Below are 19,620 nucleotides of genomic sequence, written 5' to 3' on the forward strand. Positions count from 1 at the left end.
GCAAAATCATCTCTAGCCAAGGTCTACCTAGTTCAATAACACATTTGGGTGAGAGAATCTTTTTAATACTGACGAGTTTGTTGAGAATATGTTTCAGCTTATTGAGCAGGTTATTATGAAGAAATTTCAGCAGCTTGGTATTCAGAAGAGGATTCTAAGCATGAAGAGATATTGAAGAGGCAATGCAGTGGTACTTCTGCATTTTGAATATTCAGCATCAAGAGGAACCAGAACTTGAAGATGAAATTTAAGTTCTGATTCAAAAAAGATCGTGTACTTTCAAGAGGAGACTGTTTGTAGATTATGAAGAGACGCAAATGCAGAAGTAAAAGAGAAAAGTGTACACAAGAGAAAGAGAAAAGAGAGGATCCAGAAATGATTGCTGCCCATTCAAGCAACAGGGAGAGTCACGACAAGAGAAATCACTAATCCATGATTAGTAGACATTAGAACATTTATATATTATATGCCAATGGTGTAACATGTATTTGTATTTATGATGGACACCGACCGAATTGTTATGGCGGTGGATCATCTCAGTATACAGGACTAGTCGAGTTGCTTCAGACAGCATCAAATTTGGACATGTGACACTTATTTTATTATTAAAGATGTGCACCCACGTGTCTAGGTCCTAGGGGCAATAGGAAGGGAAGGGTGCATTGAATGGTAGATGCATGGGTCATAGGCTAAGGGTAGGTGTAAATGGGAAGATGGAACTTGAAGGGACATTAACGAAAGGGTATCACCCTTTCATTGTAAAACTCACGTAGCATTCTCTATCCACCTTGCATTCATCCGCCATCTCTCTCCCAGCTTGCATGTAGGTCAAAAAGAGAAACAAGTACTCTCACGAGGGCGCTCTTTCCCCATTGGAGAGCCAATTGGCATTCAAATTCTGCACATACGAGAGCCACCCTTGCACTGGGCTATATTTTTTTATCTTGAGTCTGACCACTAGATTCCCGTTATTTTTTGTTTTAACTTAGCGCGTAGTACTCTGCAAAGGGCCTTAGCGAGCCCTTTGTTTCAGCCCACAATGGCTTCTATGGGTTACTTCTTGTGATTGTACTGTCTCATAAGCCAGTGAAGCTTCCAGAAGATGCAAAGACACCTTTCTTTTGGTTCTTCACAATATGAGGGTAAACAATTTAACTAAATAGCACCAATGTTCGAACCTAGGGCACCAACCCATGCTAACATACTTGCAACTAGGTCCCACAAGAGTAAAAATGAGACACAGAGGATGAGAGAGGAACCTGTAGAAGCCGCACCCTTTTGTTCTCTCGAAAAAGGATCTCACTATTCGCTAAGTTGGGAACAAACCTGCACAAGGTACACATGCTCCAATAAAAAAATATGGCTTCAAGATTTTAAAAAGCTGATTTCAAAGGTACCTGAAATTTTCTTAAATAGCACAAAATCACATTATTAACTTGACAAAGGCCACTAGCAATAAAAACACTATGAAGATGAACAAGCTCAATATACCTAGATGAATCCAGGAACATTCCCAAACTCATCCTCTAAAAACACAACATAGTGCAGTTTCAATCTCATGAGAGTCACTCACAAGGTTGAAAACCATAAACTCCATCATGCATAGCAAGGACTAGCTACTATGACATCCCCACTGACGTCATCAGCGCCCAACAGTGGGTGTAGACCATAGTATAAAAATATGCTCTCACACATACAAATCCACACACCCACACATACTTGAGCATCCATTTATACAAAGTCTTCGTACTGAGTTTCTGTCGGCACTCCGGAGGTGAAGGGCAGACTCAGCCATGATGAAGGCTAGCACTAAAGGAGAAGGCTAATCAAAAGGTAGTCCAAAATCTCTTCATTCAAGCTACAACTGCTTGTGAAGTCTAAACATTTTCATTTTAGTCTCTCCCCAACGAGCATCTAAATCTAAATCTAGCTGATAGGGCAACGCACCATTTAAGATAGAAAGAATTATCACAATACCAGCAGGCCGCAACTTGGACGAAAACTTCACAAGGTGAAATTTGCATGTCCGCTAATACGGCAGAAGCATATACCTAGATGAATCCAGGAACATTCCCAAACTCATCCTCTAAAAACACAACATAGTGCAGTTTCAATCTCATGAGAGTCACTCACAAGGTTGAAAACCATAAACTCCATCATGCATAGCAAGGACTAGCTACTATGACATCCCCACTGACGTCATCAGCGCCCAACAGTGGGTGTAGACCATAGTATAAAAATATGCTCTCACACATACAAATCCACACACCCACACATACTTGAGCATCCATTTATACAAAGTCTTCGTACTGAGTTTCTGTCGGCACTCCGGAGGTGAAGGGCAGACTCAGCCATGATGAAGGCTAGCACTAAAGGAGAAGGCTAATCAAAAGGTAGTCCAAAATCTCTTCATTCAAGCTACAACTGCTTGTGAAGTCTAAACATTTTCATTTTAGTCTCTCCCCAACGAGCATCTAAATCTAAATCTAGCTGATAGGGCAACACACCATTTAAGATAGAAAGAATTATCACAATACCAGCAGGCCGCAACTTGGACGAAAACTTCACAAGGTGAAATTTGCATGTCCGCTAATACGGCAGAAGCATATACCTAGATGAATCCAGGAACATTCCCAAACTCATCCTCTAAAAACACAACATAGTGCAGTTTCAATCTCATGAAGATGAACAAGCTCAAGCTGATTACCATCAAAATTTTTGCAAGAAAAATACGCTAAAGTAGAGGAACTAGACCCCTCACTACAGAAATTTTCCATTTGTAATAGTTAATAAGAGAACATATTCGCAAAATTTACTTGAAAATAAAGCACAGTTACGCTGACACGCATTTCAGAGCCCAGCCAGGCCTGAAACGCCGTTTTAGAGAAGCCCCGTTTCCTGAAATGCGTTTCAGAGTCTGAAACGTTTCAGGACCCTGAAACGGCTGGCTGAAACGTTTCAGCCAGTCTGAAACGGGCCGTTTCAGACAACACAGGCTGCTAGGTCTCCAAAATGACGCGAAATCCGCCGCCAGCCCCGTTTTTTGTCTTTTTGCTTTCGATTTTGGCCTCCTTCCACTCCTTCAGCCTCCTACTCTCTCCATCCTCAAGGTTTTCCAGCCCTCCTTGAGCCCCATTCACTCCTTTCCTCTCCTTTCTCTCCTACAAGCTGCTTTAGCCCTCCATCATCATCTACTCCCCTCCAGCCCCCTCTTTCAGCCCTCTCTTTCAGCCTTCTGTTTCCTCCTCTTTCAGGCCCCACTTTCAAGTTTCAGCCCTCTCTTTCAACCCTTGGCTCTCTTTCAAGCTGTAGGCTGTAGCATTCTAAATGTGTGTGTTCTCATCTCAAAACCCCCTTTTCTAAACCCCCCCTTCCTGACGTGGCGTTTCCCCGTTACAACCCTCCCAAAAATCCCGAAACGTTTCCGTTTCTGTGTCTGTTCCCCGTTTCCCCCTTTCTGTTTCCCCTAACTGTGAAATAAAGGCTGTATCATCCCAATTATCTAGCTTCTGACACTGCCTTTCGGTTTCCTCAGTGATAAGGGTAACCATGAAGCTGAGTTAAAGTGGGAGGATGCTCCCTATCATGGTGACAAAATTGCCCACAAGTATGGACAATCGTTGAGAAGAAGGTCGACTACGCCTTCATCACACATCCTTACCATGTATTGCTAGTGGATCTATGAGTTCTTTGAGCTGATTCAAATGGTCATCCACATTTTGACTCTTTCATTCTGAAGCCTACACAACTGTCTTTTTATGGCTAAGGCATTCTGAGTACTAGCATCTTCAAACTCTTCTAGGCTTCAGCTAGTGTTTTCACATTTCTGACAATAGGGACAATACTATTCTTGATGCTCGGATTTATGAGAGTATGAGCACATATGTTGTCTCTTCTTATCATGACTCCTGAAATCCTCTTTTGGATGTTTTTTAGTCCCATCAATATTTGCAATATTCTGAAGCTTGAAAATTTCTAGATACCGTAGATGGTTCCATCCACCTTCGAGCTCTGAAGAAGGGGCATTTCACTTGTCTAACTCATTGTGCTGTAACTAACATATCACATAGACTATTGGCATGCAGCGCGTGCTTCCCCCACCCCTCCCCCCCCAACACGAAAAAAAAATATTTCCATTAATGCTTGAGAAAAAAAACCATACAAATCACTATCTGTGTGGCGTTGATAGTGGAAGGAATGTAATGAAAGAAAAACGGACGTCGACCAGCCTGTTTTCAAAGAACCAACCTCCATCACATCGATTACGCATGGAGAGTCAGCGGGCTGAGGGAGGGTCTCATCTGTACTCTAGGAGGTTGAGCCAGAGGAGCACCATGGAGAGTGTATACGTGTGTGCGTGCATGCGTATGTGTGTGTGTGGGGTCCACAGTATAAAAGCATCTCTACTGTACTTAGAAGTGGTCATCTAAGAGATCAAAGAAATAGACAGGAAAAGGGATAATATCATATTCATTTCATTACTTGTCACTTGCAATCAAAAACCCAATCCTTTTAAAAACGTTTAAAAATTAAACACCCAAATCATCAGAGAGAAAGTTCATGAAAAATAAAGAATCAAAAAATTAGGGAGCAAAGCGAAGAATAAATAATGGTTTTTGAGACAGATATTTCTTGTCCACTTATTAAGCATAAAATTTAAGGTTCGGGAGGCTTTACTCTGGCAAGCTTTCATAAGCAGTAAGGACGGCCCAAACATCTTTTGGAGGGGCTTTTACAGTAATGGTAGCAACAACTTGGCGATGGACCCCACCATTTTCCTGCACTAACCCCACCACTCAACAACATCGTGAAGTCTTAGTTAGTAACTCTGACAAGAGTAAAAAGTTTCTTACAGTGCACTCTTTCCAATGAGCGAGACAAAAAGCTGCAACTATGAACTGCTACAATTTTCACTCACAAGTAAGTCATCCAGTCGCCGAAAATGAATTTCATCTGCCACACATTGATGGCCTAGTTGACAAGTTTTTCCAGTACCGCTCCAATACCAATCCGAATCTTTAGACCTTTCAGAAACAGCACAAATTCCAGCTTCGATGGCATCTTTGGACACCAGCCCATCGCTTATCTTTGATTTTCTAGTTGAAGGAACAGTTTCTTTTTTATCAACATCGATGAAGGTAGAAGACTGTGCAGAGACCTCAAGGCTCGTGAGAGGGATTCCATTCAACGTCCTTAAAGGCACAGCTTTGGGAACTGCAGAGTTTGTAGACTCTGATTTAAGGCTCATTTCGACCCGCTTAGCTAAAGCACACAGATTTTTAGGCAGGTCTGCTTTAATAATACTCTCAACAAAAGCTGCAGGAAATAAAAGCTTAGGTACCACATTGACCTCATAGTGTAACATGGTTGTTAGAGGCCTGCAACACCAAAACATTGTGACAGATCAGCACATATAGCACAAACTGAATGTACTCTCTTTGTGTCTACTTATTAAACCCAGCATAGCCCCAAGATCCTACTGGACGATGCCAATAGCTGAAGCTTCTCACCTACAATGTTTGTTTTTTAAGGCAAAGAACCTCCTTTATCACATCAAAGTATTAGAAAAAGTTTTCTTTGTTGACACTGGGTGCACTCCAAGATTAACAAATCCAAATAAACGAAAAAGTAAATGAAAGCCAAAAGCGAAAGCTAGTCTAAGCTAAACCACACTCCTAACAGTGACACTTAAATTAAGATAGTGAGTAGCTACTAATGAAACCGCTTAGCTAGTTAAAAACTTAAACTAGGATTTAATATTGAGTTCATTGTCACTGTACCTTTTAAAGTCCCCTATTTAAATCCTTCACACAAATGTCATAGTAGCTGGTCCCGGCTATGCGTGATGGAGTTTATGGTTTTCAACCTTATTAGTGATGATCGTGAGATTTAAACTTGCACTATTACAAAAATCCAACACAACTAACATTTTACGTCTTCAACATTTTCAATGTACAAGGCAACTTGATATGCCAAAGGTACATAGTGAGCTGTTCTTTTTTCATCATTCTCTTATCAGAAGGAAAAATACCTCCATGTCTACAAACAAAGCCCATGACTCTCATAAATGGTTCCTTCCTAGTACATTTGTGCTTTGAAAATGGTTCCTTCATAGTAGCTAGTCCCGGCTATCCGTGATGGAGTTTTCAACCTTATTAATGACGATCATGAGATTAAACCTGCACTATTACCAAATCCAACACAACTAACATTTTACGTCTTCAACATTTTCAATGTACAAGGCAACTTGATATGCCAAAGCTATATAGTGAGCTGTTCTTTTTTCATCCTTCTCTTATCAAAAGGAAAAATACCTCCTTGTCTACAAACAAAGCCTGTGACTCTCATAAATGGTTCTTTCGTAGTACATTTGTGCTTTGTTAGTTACATTATCCCCATCGTCACGTCAGGTAGAAATGGCAAGAAAGATCTTTGAAAGGCATATATCTTGCCTTTTTTAAATACTGGAATTGTTCCATTCCCCTTGATATCCATTTAATATATATATTATATACCTCTGTACGACAAGAATATATCCAATCGTACAAATTTAGAAATTTTGTTGTTCTAAAGTCCAAAAACTACACAAAAAATAAAAGAGTAAACGAAAGAGAATAAAAAAGAGGAAACAATCCACCACCACCTAAGTCAAATAACCATGGATCTGAAATATTGTGCCTGAGATTTTTACTTTATTTTTTATTTTTATTTTTTTTTGTGTAAAGAAAAGAACCTTCTATTAATGCTTGAAAGACTTTATAAAAAACAGCAGCCCCAAAGGTGGAGTATGGAAAAAAACATGAAAAGACTGAAAGAAAAAATCGGCCTGTTCCAGAGAAACCCAGCTCACTGCCTAGGGGATCTCTGGTACTGAGGCTAACAGCCAGGTGGGGGGGCTATACAACCAGTGCATCCCTCGCGGAGTGAAGATGTAGAAAACTCCTGCAAGCCAAGCCCTACAGAATCGAGCGCGCCTCCCAGGTGGAGCGGAGGGTGTAGATGATATCCTGCCAGATGGTGACCAAGGTAGCCAAGGGTGGAACCGGATGCTCACCCATCACCAGACTGCAGCGAGCAACCCAAATGTTCCACGCAGTGATACTGCCTACTACCTCCGATACGCTGTCCTCCGGAGGAGAAGGAACAAGGCTATCCAGAGGGACCGCCTCATGGAGCTCTATCCTCTGAATGCTCTGACTCTGTATCCGGTAAGCTGGGGAGATCTTATCAATCTGGAATGCATGTCCTCCCTCGGTCAACTAGGCCACATCCCCCATGTGTAGTCCCTCTCAAGGCACTTCATACGGGTCATAATCCTGAGGGCTCCCATCCAAATCCTCTCTACGCTACAACAGCTCCAGAGGCAGTGAGGGATCGTCTCCAAAAAACCAGCAGAGCAACAATGACACTACCCCTCTACCCCTCCACCCGCATCTGCTCCAACCATGGGCCGATGGGCAAGCCTCCGTGGGCGGCTAGCCAAAAGAAGTAGGAGATCTTCCTCGGCCGCAAACTGGACCATAACCGTGTCCAAAACCTGGAACAGACCTCCTGAGGCACTCTTTGGGCCACCCAATGCCTCTCCCTCGAAGGGGTCCACATCGAAGAGTCCATCTGAAACCTCCTTCCAATCTGTGTGGTGTCGGAGAAGAAGGGCACTTCGTCCACTTGCTCGGCAAGGCCGCTCAAGGAGGGCCAAAACCACTCTCCCGGCGGATCCCACTGGACAACCCTCAAGGGCCTCCCTCCCAAAGCCAGAGGCCCCATCTGGAGGCATCCTGCTCTGGGATACTGGGAGGATCAATGTGCCACTCCTTCCCCAAACGTCCCACCACTCTGATCGTCTGCCAATGAATCACATCCAGACTCCCATCCATCTCTGGGTCTCTCTCAGTGAGTGCCTAGAGTAGGCCTCCAAGTCCTACATGGGAAAAACCGAGTTGCGTGCTACATCGCTGCAACATCATCCTCAAGGGTATACCAGTCCAAGAAAACTGACCCAACCATCTACTGTCCATCCACACACAAAGTCCCTCCCAACACAACTCAGGGATGGCTAGGTCAATCTCTCTCATCCGTTGCTCGGCCCCTCACAAATGCGCTAGAGCGCCAAGCCTTGCCTCTACCTCCATGGGTAATCTGCTCCATCTGCCCAAGGAGCCGACTGGTCCACTGTCCCATTGTGCCCAACCAATGTGAGTCCGCTACCCGAGCATACGCCCCTCCTGATCCCTAATCTCTGGCTGCCAAACAAGGGGCTGACGCTCGAACTCCTCTTTGCATCTGGGTTAAGCACGAATAAGACCCCCTACTAATCTCTGCCAAACCCTATGGAGGCTCCTCAAGGGGGAACCCTTCCCTGTAAGGGGAGCCTCTAGGAAGATCCATCTGTGTGAGTGCTGCCACTGCCCCCAAGGTTCCTGAGAAGCCCTCACTGTAAGAGGAGCTTTCAAGGCTCTGCACCGGGGGTCAGGCCACAAACAACCAACTTGCCCAAGAGGGCTCTGCTCTGCATCTTTGGATCAATGATACCCAAGCCACCGTCGGAGCTGTCCAATGTACCCTCTGTGAAAACACCAGCAAGAGGCAATATATCAGGCCGTGGCAAGAAGGACCTGGTTTGCCACTAAGGCACGGCCCGCTAGGGGGAGTTTGGCCGAGCTCCAATAGAGAAGCTTACGTCAAACACTCTCGAGGACCGGGGCAATCTGCTACTCTGCAGTAATATCAATACTCACCTGCCATCCGAAGTATCTCGCTGTCTCGTCCCACGGTATCCATCGGAAGCCAAAGTCGCTCCCCCACTCTCGAATCTCATGTGTCTCCTCAAAGCCTATGAACAAACCTATGGATTTTCTCTAGTTGATCCACGCACCCGAGGCCTCACAGTAGATAGCTAGGGCTCCCCAGACTCTCTCCAAACTCGCTATGGCGCCCTCTACGTACAAGGCCGTGTCATCTGCGAACTCTGAGTCTAAGAGCTCCTCCTCCTGTCTGATTGGGAGCCTCAACCCTGTGAGGCCCGCAACCTGTGATCTCAAGTAGTAGCCCAAAGCCTCCGCCACAAACAAGAGGAGGAAGGGAGCGAGGGGACAGCCCTGGCGGGCCGTGCGAGACAGAGGAAAGACCTCACCCGTGTGTTCACCGATAAGCATCTAACTAGAGCTCCCCACATAGAGCGCACAAAACTTCCTCTGATCCATCTGTCTGAGAAACCCAATCTCCACATAGTATCCTCCAAGAAAGACCACTCCACCCTGTCGTAGGCCTTCTCAAAATCCAAGAGAAGGACGGCCATCAGCTGCGACTCCCTCCCTAGACCAATCCACTGCCTTCCAGCGCTCCTGAACGACGAACCCGGTCCGTGAGTCATGGATGATGTCAGTAAGATGGGACCGTAACCGCAAACTCAAGACCTTGGCAAGGATCTTGTATGCAGTATCAAGTAAAGTGATCGGTCTCCACAACCGGATGTCTGACCTATCTTTCCCTTTCGGGATCAAACAAATCCACCCCCTGCTCAAAGGGACTGAGGAAGGGAGCCCGTGTCGAAGATCTCCTGACAAGCTAGGCAGAAAAGGGATGGAGATGATCTCCCAGAAGTTCCAAAAGAAAGCCGGAGTCAAGCCATCCTCGCTAGGACACTTCTGGATCAGGAGAGCGTTGAGGGCTTCCCAAAGCTCCTCATCCGTGAAAGGCTCCTCTAGACTTCTGCACAAATCTTGCGAGGCTACCGTCGGAACATGATCCCAAACTACCTCACCGGCCACAAGACAAGCTGGAGTCATCCTCTCCTTCTGAAAGAGCTAGTTGTAAAAACCTGTGGTCAGGTCTAAAATCTCATGCGGGTTAGTGTGCATGATGCCCTGCAAATCCTGTAGACCCTGCAACTGCGTGCTTGCCGATCGGGGCCCAATGGTCTGAAAGAATTGCTTCGTCATCCTGTCCCCCTGCTGTACACACCGGGCCCGGGAGGAGTGATAGGAGAACTCAGCCCGCCAAATCTCTACGTCCTAAAGCTCAAGGCACGCGCTCTCAAACATGCCACTAAGCCACTCGGATCCTCGGTCCTGCTCCTTGAGCCTCTCTATGGAGGCAAGGTCTCTCCGCAATGCCCGCTTGCGCTCCTAAAGAGCCCTCCTCCACCTAAGGGCATGAGCCTGCAACTCCTCACTGCTCCTCTGGATTGCGTCGGCCACCCACGAAGCCCAACCCTTGCAAGGTGCCGTCTCTAACTGCTAGAAAAAAATCACATCTACCAAAAATGCCATTCATGTCTAAATATATCATATCTACATCTAAAGGCTATGAAAATTAATCCAAAGCTACATACCCTTGAAAACACCATAGATATGTGGCCATCAAGTTGCAAGGATTTGCTATATATGTATATTTTGCATGTGCACACCCTTAATTCCTATTGTAAGTGTTTTTTTCTAGGAATTGCCCACAAATGTTTAATGTTTTTCTCAATAAGTAATAAATTTTTCAGGTACACTTGCAAAAACAAACATCTTTATAGTTTTAGCATTAAAAAATTGCCCTCAAATTTCTTTTTACATTTTAATCATAATCTAGCTCATGTCATACATATACGTAGAAAAACAAATATCTCCATTAGTCTAGGCTCTAAAAAGTACTTGTGTACAAACTAGTATATTTCCCATGTTATTCTTAGTGCTTCTTCGTGTTTTATCTAAATTGAACAATATATCATAGTCATGTTGTAAATTCCTAGATCGATTGAACTCTCCTACGATTCTTTCTATATTTTTTAATTGCTCTCATGTCCAAAGAGGCACCACTATAGTCGATTTTAAAAAGGCATTCACAAACACTAAGAAACCTTTTAAAGAGCAGCATAGTTGCAGATTACACATGGAATAGCGAGTCCTACCTTCATAACTTTTGATTACCACACCTTGTTTTTCAATGGGTTGCTTTCGTCTTGACTAAGACTCCCTATGTAAAGGGATTACCACAATTTTGAAAGTAATCATGATTGCAAAAGCAATCATTGGCCAAGACTAGACTTAAATATTGCATGTATCTTTTTCGTATTGTAAGACTAGTATAACCCCCACCAAGTCATTCAAAATGCAACTTAAACCAAAATTGAACATCAATCTCCTCACGACAAGTTTCTCCAAAGCTCATGGACCATTGGTAGCTTTGCTTTAAAGCAATAGCTTAAACACTTTAAGGTACCCATTATAATGCAGACCTATTTCGACCACATGTGTGACTTGTATGGACTGTACGAAAGCTTTTATTGCTGTACGGAGCACGGCAAGTGCATTTAAAGCAGTTCTGGAACTGTACAGATTTCTGCGCCAGTATTTACTGCATCTAAGGAGGTTGTACGGACCTACAGATCTGTCTTTAATGCTGTACAATCTCATTTATTGAGGATACAACCTATACGAACTTCCGTACTACCTGTTTGTGCCAATAATGCATCATATACCGTGAAAGGTATTACTTTTGTCTCTGGTGGTACTGTCACTCTAGAGCATGTGCTTTATGTTCCAAGCATTCATAAGAACCTCATTTCTATTTCAGCCATTGCTACATGTGGCTTTCAGGTTCTTTTTTATGGTGTGAGGTGTGCAGTGTATGATGCTAAACATGCCTTTACCATGGTTTTGACTGACATATTGTCTAGAGGTCTTTATAGACTTGATGCTTATGACAGATGTTTGGATGATGATGCTGCACTTGCCAATGCACATGCCTTTGCTCTTGATTCTACCATGGCAAATACTCATTTGTGGCATGAGAGGTTTGGACACCTCAATTTTGGAGCCCTGGTGAAGTTATATAAGGAAGATATAATTGTGGATCTTCCCAAAATGCATATGCCTACCAAACATGTTTGTGAACCATGCTTGCTTGGTAAGGTACACCGTGCAGCATTTCCCACGGATGGGAGAGTTGGTGCTTCACGCAAGCTTTATCTGGTTCATAGTGATGTTTGTGGACCCATGAGAGTTGCAACTCTTGGGGGGATCTACTATTTTGTCACTTTTATTGATGATTTCACCAGGTACACTTGGATTTTCGCATTGAAATCCAAATCTGAAGTTTCTTCATGCTTCAAGCACTTTATTGCCTTGGCTGAAAATGAGAGTGGGCTGCACATTACTCACCTTAATACAGACAAGGGGGGTGAATACATTTCGAAGGAGTTTGCTGTTTTTTTGGCTTCCCGTGGCATCAATCATCGATGCACAGTGCCTTAAACTCCTCAACAGAATCCCGTCGCTGAGCGGAAGAATAGATCAGTAATGGAAATAGCCAAATGCATGTTGAAAGGCAAACATTTGCCTAATAAGTTGTGGTTGGATGCGGTCATGTGTGCAAATTACATCTTGAATAGATGTCCTACAAAGGCATTGCAGACTCTCACACCTTATGAGGCTTGGACGGGTCCTAAGCCTCGCATTTCCCACATGAGTATTTTTGGATGCTTAGCTTATGCTCATGTGCCTTCACAGAAACACAGTAAGTTGAATGATAAAGCTGTCAAGTGCATTTTTCTTGGGTATAGTTCAGAGAGCAAGGGCTATAAACTATATCAGCCCCGCACGGGCAAGTGTTTTGTCAGTTGGGATGTTGTGTTTGATGAATCTTCCACTATGCCTCTGCTGGACTGTCAAAAACAGCCCGTTGTTGATGCCCCTGACATATTTGACAGCTTGATGCCTTTGTTTCCATCCGATGCTCAGAATGATGTTCCATCTGAGGTTGTGCCTCCTTCATCTGTTGGTCATTTGCAGCCACATGTCCAGCCAGAAATTCAGCCTGATATGCCTCTCAATGATCAGGATCATTTGCACAGGGCTCTTGACCAGGAAAGAGCAGAAATTCAGAAGCCCAAAAAGGTACCCCGTTGGCTCCTTGACACATTAAAAGACAGCAAACAAGATACTCCTCTCCCAGCCCGTACGAGAGCAACTGTCCAGTAAAAGCATGCTAGTTTTGTTGCTTATGCTTTGGTTGCTACAGCATGCAATGAAGATCCCTTATGTCATCAAGATGCCTTTCAAGAATGATTGTTGGATGAAGGCCATGCAAGCTGAATTGGATTCTATCCATTAGAATACACTTGGGAGTTGTGTGATTTGCCTCATGGCAAGAACGCCATTGGAACTAAGTGGGTTTACAAAATCAAATGGAAAGCTGATGGTTGACTGGACTGTTACAAAGCCCGTCTTGTTGCTAAGGGCTATGCTCAGCAGCATGGCATTGACTTTGAGAAGACTTTTGGTCCCACTTCCAGGATCAATAGTATTCGTATTGTTATTGCCTTTGCTGCCCATTTTCATTGGCAGATACATCAGCTTGATATTAAGAGAGCTTTCCTTCATGGGCATTTGCAGGAAGAGGTCTATGTTTCTCTAGCTCCTGGCTTTGAGGTTGAAGGTTCTGAAAGCAAGGTATGCCGCTTGAAAAAGGCCCTCTATGGATTGAAGCAAGCACCTCGGGCTTGGTATTCAAGAATTCATACTCATTTGCTCACACTTCGCTTTCAGAACAGCCCTACAGAGGCTACCCTTTACATTCGCAAGCGTGGGACAGATTTGCTGATTTTAGTCCTTTCTGTGGATGACATGCTTGTGACTGGGACAGATGCTCAGCAAGGTCTTCTGCACTACTATCTGGGCATCCAATTTGCTAGCAGTGAGGGGGGCATTTTGATATCACAATCCAAGTACATTGGACAGCTTTTGCAGCGTTTTCAGTTTGAGCATTGCTTGCTAGTATCCACATCATTAGAGACTGGTTTTCACTTCTCTTCTGAGGATGGCAGCTGACACGACCCCGCAGGATCTGACCCTATCACTGACCTAGAATCTCGTCCTCAATCCAACCAGAATCATAGCCCAGGCGCCTCAATCCTCCCGACCACCCCCAAGCACGTGGGCTACAGCTCAACTCATCCATAGGCCCGTATCTAACCCACGCGTCCCATACCACTTGAGCCCATCCAGAGGACCTTCAATACACCACCTATGATCCGCCATGTAGATGGCCAAAGTCCCAGCCTGGGTCCAAGCCCCATCCATCAGTTGAGGAGCGCTCGACTAATCTACACAATAGCACTGGCCCTCCCTCTATATAGAAGGAAACCCGCTATAGATATCACAATGCTATGAATAGCTCCCTCCATATAAAGCGAGCACTATATATGAATCAATCTCTACATATAGCAATCTCGGCTAAAAATAGCCATTGTGACATGAAGTTGGGGATAATAAACTTCACGCACCTCTTCACTTCCTGTTGCTTTCGAACTCACTGACAAAGATATTTATCATTGAGAATGGGACATTAGAAAGAAGCTTTAATGCCAAGATACCACGCCATACTTTCCTCCCTCAAATGAGAATGAAGATGGTAACATCCCAAGTGATGTTGTAATCAAGCATAGGAAGAAGGAAAGGATCAGCAGAGGCCATAATCTTAGCGAGCCGGTCTGCGCCAAAGAGAAGAGCGATACGTTGTTGAAAGAAGATCTTGCGGCTCAACATGACATGAACTGATATATATCGAGGAGTTTGAAGGGGCTGATTAGGTCGGATGGGTAGATTCCGGGGAAACATTGCACCTCCTTCATAGACGCCTTTATACTTAGCTCAAAACACTCTACAAACTGTCATTAGACACAGAGGCCTATAACTTTCAGTAGAGACATGATATCAGAGATTCAAGCACATAAAGAGATGCGCCTTGAGATGGGCTTCGCGCTGATATAAGTTTCATTGAAAACAGACAGACAGTTGAAGAGATATGGACAGTTTACTGGAAGGGGGTAAAAACTGTCATGAAAACAGACTGTCAGACACAGAGACTCATAACATTTTGCAGCAGTATCTGATTCAAGATCTAAGCACCTAGAGACATGCGCCTTAAAGAGAGCTTCGCGCTGATATATGTTTCATAAGGAACAAAGAAACAGAGAAGCGGCCAAAAAGTTATGGACAGTTTACTAGACGGGGGTAAAAACTGTCATGAAAACAGACTGTCAGACACAGAGAATCATAACTTTTTGCAGTAGTATCTGATTCAAGATCTGATCACATATAAACATGCGCCTTAAAGAGAGCTTCGTGTTGATATAAATTTCATTACAATCGGACTACCGAGCAGAAAGTTATGAGCAAAACACTAACAGGGGGTCAAGCTGTCATGAAAACTGCCCTCCACCCAGGCTAATTTCGCCTGAGCAGGATGCTCCCTTAAGACTCCACCTTCATCAACGATCCACCCCTCATGGATTTCGCCTAGAAGAGGGTAAGAAGCTTGCATGGTGGCTCGGGAAACAGATGGACCATGTGTGCACAGTGAGCAGCCGAATAGAAAGAACTTTTAAGGCTTTGAAAAAAAGAAAAGGGAAGAGACACTCAAGAGAGAGAGAACATGAAGTGACCTTCGTTACAAATAGAGTGAGAATCCACTCCAATACTACAAACACAAGGGAGAAGAAGAGGTTTCATACATACAAGAGGGAACGGAAGCTCTAAGACTACTCATAGAGAGAGAATAAACTAGAGAGAGATGGACTCAAGAGTCTACATAAGAGAATATCTACAAGAGGGAGAGAAGGCTCATGGAAGAGACTTAGGGAGACTAGAGCTACAGCAACATGAGGCCTAATGGTGGAAGACATTGATGAACAAGGGAGAGGAGGGCTCCTTTTATAGAGATTTTGTTACCCTCCTTCACCCATTTACAATTGCTGCGTGTAGATTCCTTTCCCCATCAATCACATAAGCACGTATGTCACCATCCATGTCCTTTTTGGCTACTCTTGCCATGTGTCCCATCACAAGATGCTCAAGACTCTTAAAATATTGAGAAAGTCAAGAGTCTCCTCACATGGAGCCCATAGGGACCCTCTCTTTTCCACATGTCCACATCCTCCTTATTCCACATAGGAGTTCTAGAAGGATTCCTCTTGACTTCACACTCCTCCACATGCTTTCCACACGCTTGGCATGTGGCCTCTCTTATATTATTGGAACACATGGACATGAGCCCACCTCTTTATATGACTCACTCTTCCTATTTTCTAAAAAACTCATAATATTCCATACACAAATAACTCTCACCCCATACCAAGGTATTTATAATTCATACCTATGGTATTTACAATGAGCCATTCCACTCATCCTCTCAATCCCATACAATATCATAGAAAATAGAAATAAGTGAGAGCCGCTAGGCTATCACTTGATACTCAAACTCTTATCAAACATAGAGAAAAACAATATCAATGCCAAGTTAAAAATATCAATTTTTGGCGTCACAACATCCAGCCCTTTGCTATCTCGTAACCCACGTTCACCTGCTATCCAACCCTAGGTACACCATGCACATGACATACTCCCCTTCCTCTAAGAACTCACTCCTGAGTTCACCAGAAAGCCCGAAAACTCTCTGTGAAGATGAGTCAATGCCAATAACTATACTCTGACTATTAGTTTGAGTGTGCTATACTTTCCATGAGATTCAAATCAAAGACCAACCCAAGGAAAGTAAATCTCTCAATCTAAACAAGGTTACATATCGTCGAGTAGTCTCCTCGAGAAATCAAGTAACGCCTAAATCCACAGAGTTAATTCCGTTGACATATCCATACACAAGCATGGTAAAATCTGTACCTGAAGGAAAATGATTCTATCAACCTTATCTATTGAGTATCCTTGAACCCAAAATCTTAGGTTGAGATCGAGGAATCATTGTTTGAGCAACCCCATCAATTGAACCCCTCGAGGTCAATTTTTGGATTGTAATTTCTGTCAACCCTAATGTCCTGAATTACTTAGTATTCAAAAAATCCCTCAACGGAATACCCTTGTAATTCAAATTCTTAGGTTGAAATACATGACAGACTTTCCATCGCAAAACAATTAGGTATCCGTTCATAACTCATGATGGAAGAATCTTCATGGAAGTATCAATGGGCAAAATCCTAACCAAAGATATGGTCCCCCTGATCTATCCTCGAAATGCCCCTACATGAGGATAATCAGTAAAATTCAGTTCGCTATATCCAATCAATGGTACTGTTCTAGACATGTATATAGTCAACCATCATAGCAATAACATCCTATGTGATCCAAAGACTACAGAAACATACAATTCGAAATCTCTTAAAATAAGATCCACTACCAAATATCCTGTATAAACTCGTGCACAATAAACCGCTCCGATCACAAGATCATCCAGTTCTTAGGATCTCTTATCTAGGAACATCAAGTTCCAAACAAGGCACTGACAGACCATCATTAGAAGAGATGCGGTAACCCTCCCTGAGATTGACTCTAGACTATGGAGCTCCAGGGTTGAACCCAAAAAATACATGGCTTCTCTCAAGGTAAAGAATCTTAGTCAGCCCTCGTAAAAAATCTAATCAGGTTGCCCCCAATTCAGTTCAGCCTACTTGTACTTCACCCTAGAGGTCCTTGGGTATTATTTCACGCTGGATTATACCACCACATCAGAGAATCTTAAATGTAACATACCTTAGTGTCCCATACCACCAAAGTATACTACAAATAAAAAACTCAGTGGACAATATGAGTAAATCTGGTAGCCAATCCCTCTTCAACTCAAATGATCCCAGATTGAGTCAACGTGGCAAATCCGTTCTCAATCCTTTTCTTAATATGATTACATCACCCCCTTGTGTTACAATACCCCAACCAATAGGTCAAAGAAGAAAACCAGTACGTAGCATCCCTAACAACTCTTGAATCCTGACTATCCCTGACCTCGGACTAAAAGAGTGAGAATTAGAATGACCCCGCCTTTGGACATGATTCAAAGAAGGTATCCAACAACACTCATCCTGGTCTAATCAATAAGAACCTTCATATGTCCAAACGGTAACTCAAAGAAACGCCATAACTCACAATCACATCGAGATCAAAACTTTAAATAGAAACCAAACAGGAATCTACGCACCAAGATTCGAGAAAGGAAAATCCAATTGTCTTAGTTAAGTCCAATTTAAGATGTAACAAAGTCTCAAGCATCCTCAATGTACCATATATCTAAAAAACTACAAGATATATGGAACAAAAGTACACGTTATATAATTTGAAAAAACCAATCAAATTATAAATGCCACGTTACAAATCAAATCCAAATTAACCAAAACCTGGTCAATTTAATAACAAGACAATTTAGAACATAATTCATACAAAATTGGGGAACATCTTGAACCAAACGTGGTTTAAAAGATCAAGTCGAGCCAAAAATAATTGGGTGTCGGTCAAAATTGAGGATTCCAACCCCTTCATCGCTTCTCAATAACTCAGAAGTGGTACAAAGACTCTAAAACAAGTTGTCTACATTTAGAACAACATGAGCCTCCTTCAATATATTTATGGTACTAAGGGGTTTTATAGTAGTGAAGAGCTGCCCAGAGTTCATCCATCAAGGAATCCATCTCTCGTAACAAGTCATGAGGTCTACGAGGAATAATCTCCGATGTAGCCTCGTCCTCCATCTCAATAAAACAGTAATCCAACGTAGGTGTCTCATTACTTTGATGTCCGTCCATGGCTGGAAAATATCTCGCATGGGAGAGGGACTAGATGGAAAACGGCTGCGTCCAAACACGTGCTCTCACACTAGCAAAAGAGAATCTGGTGCTGCATGGAATCAAGGAAGAAGGCAGGTAGAGGACAGCAAGAAAGATGGATTCTGATAGGCTGATCTCAGACAGAAAGAGGGTGGGAAATTCGCCTTCATGCGCTGAAGTGCTGAAGTGAGAGAGAGAGAGGAATCCCAGGTATATAAATAGCCAGGAAGAGCCATCAAAAGCTAGGCGAATTTAGGTTGGGTGCTTGATTTAGAGCAATTGCATTCCTTGCTAGAGAAAAACAAAAAAGCAACCTGCTTTTTTTTACAAAAAACAGTCTCGCTTTTAATAGATCTGATCCTGCTTTTCTCCAACCAACCAAAAGTAGCCAAAACGCACTAAAATCAGGCCATACGCTCCTTCCCAAAGCCAAGCGCCTGCCCCCAATCATATCGCCCCTATCTCTGATGCCCGAATTTCCTAGACAAGCCGTTCTCTGGCTTACGAACGCCCTCTCTTTCCTCCTACTTCTCAACTGCAGCAAATCTAGGTCTCTAGGATAAGAATCTCATTCTTGAGAACCTACAGCGAATTCTTTCCCCAACCACTCTTACGCATCCCCACACAGCCAATCACATCAACAACCCAAGCGTGGGAAGTTATAGGTCAGAAACGATCCATCCTCATATCTCTTGCTGAAAGCATCAAGTCTTCCCATCGCCTACCGTTCTCAGGGAATCACGATTTCCAAACACGTAGCAACCATACACTGTTCCGCACTACTCGACCTGTCTCTCCCCTCTGCCTCTCAGTCAGCCCACGCTCCCACACCCTGCTGGGATTGCCTCCTCCAGGCCACTATCATCCTCCAATCTCATCCTCACACTTTCAGGCCATAGTCCTTTCAGTTTCCATTAGAGCACGGACGAGCTAACCCATTAGAGGCTTGGGAGTACTTGCTGATGGAGGTCCAGAGCATCCGAGAACGTGAGAGGGAGCTGTCACGCTTCGCACAGGAGCAGATA

The 19,620-nt window shown here is 43.5% G+C and overlaps 1 protein-coding gene across 1 annotated transcript in view; it reads right to left on the reverse strand.

Annotated features, from left to right (window-relative positions):
- LOC147902387 (uncharacterized) overlaps positions 1–19,620 on the reverse strand; it is a 151,349-nt gene that overhangs the window by 86,161 nt on the left and 45,568 nt on the right. Inside the window, exons 4-6 of the mRNA XM_087373655.1 lie at positions 4,919–5,378; positions 4,678–4,778; positions 1,260–1,326 (exon numbers count right to left, since the gene is read on the reverse strand). Of these exons, the coding sequence (XP_087229781.1) occupies positions 1,260–1,326; positions 4,678–4,778; positions 4,919–5,378 (628 nt within the window). The remainder of the gene's footprint in view (positions 1–1,259; positions 1,327–4,677; positions 4,779–4,918; positions 5,379–19,620) is intronic.

Source organism: Dipteris shenzhenensis, chromosome 4, assembly GCF_047967505.1.
Source record: "Dipteris shenzhenensis isolate YYH24624 ecotype China chromosome 4, Dip_SZ_1.0, whole genome shotgun sequence".
NCBI classification, from domain to species: Eukaryota; Viridiplantae; Streptophyta; class Polypodiopsida; order Gleicheniales; family Dipteridaceae; genus Dipteris; species Dipteris shenzhenensis.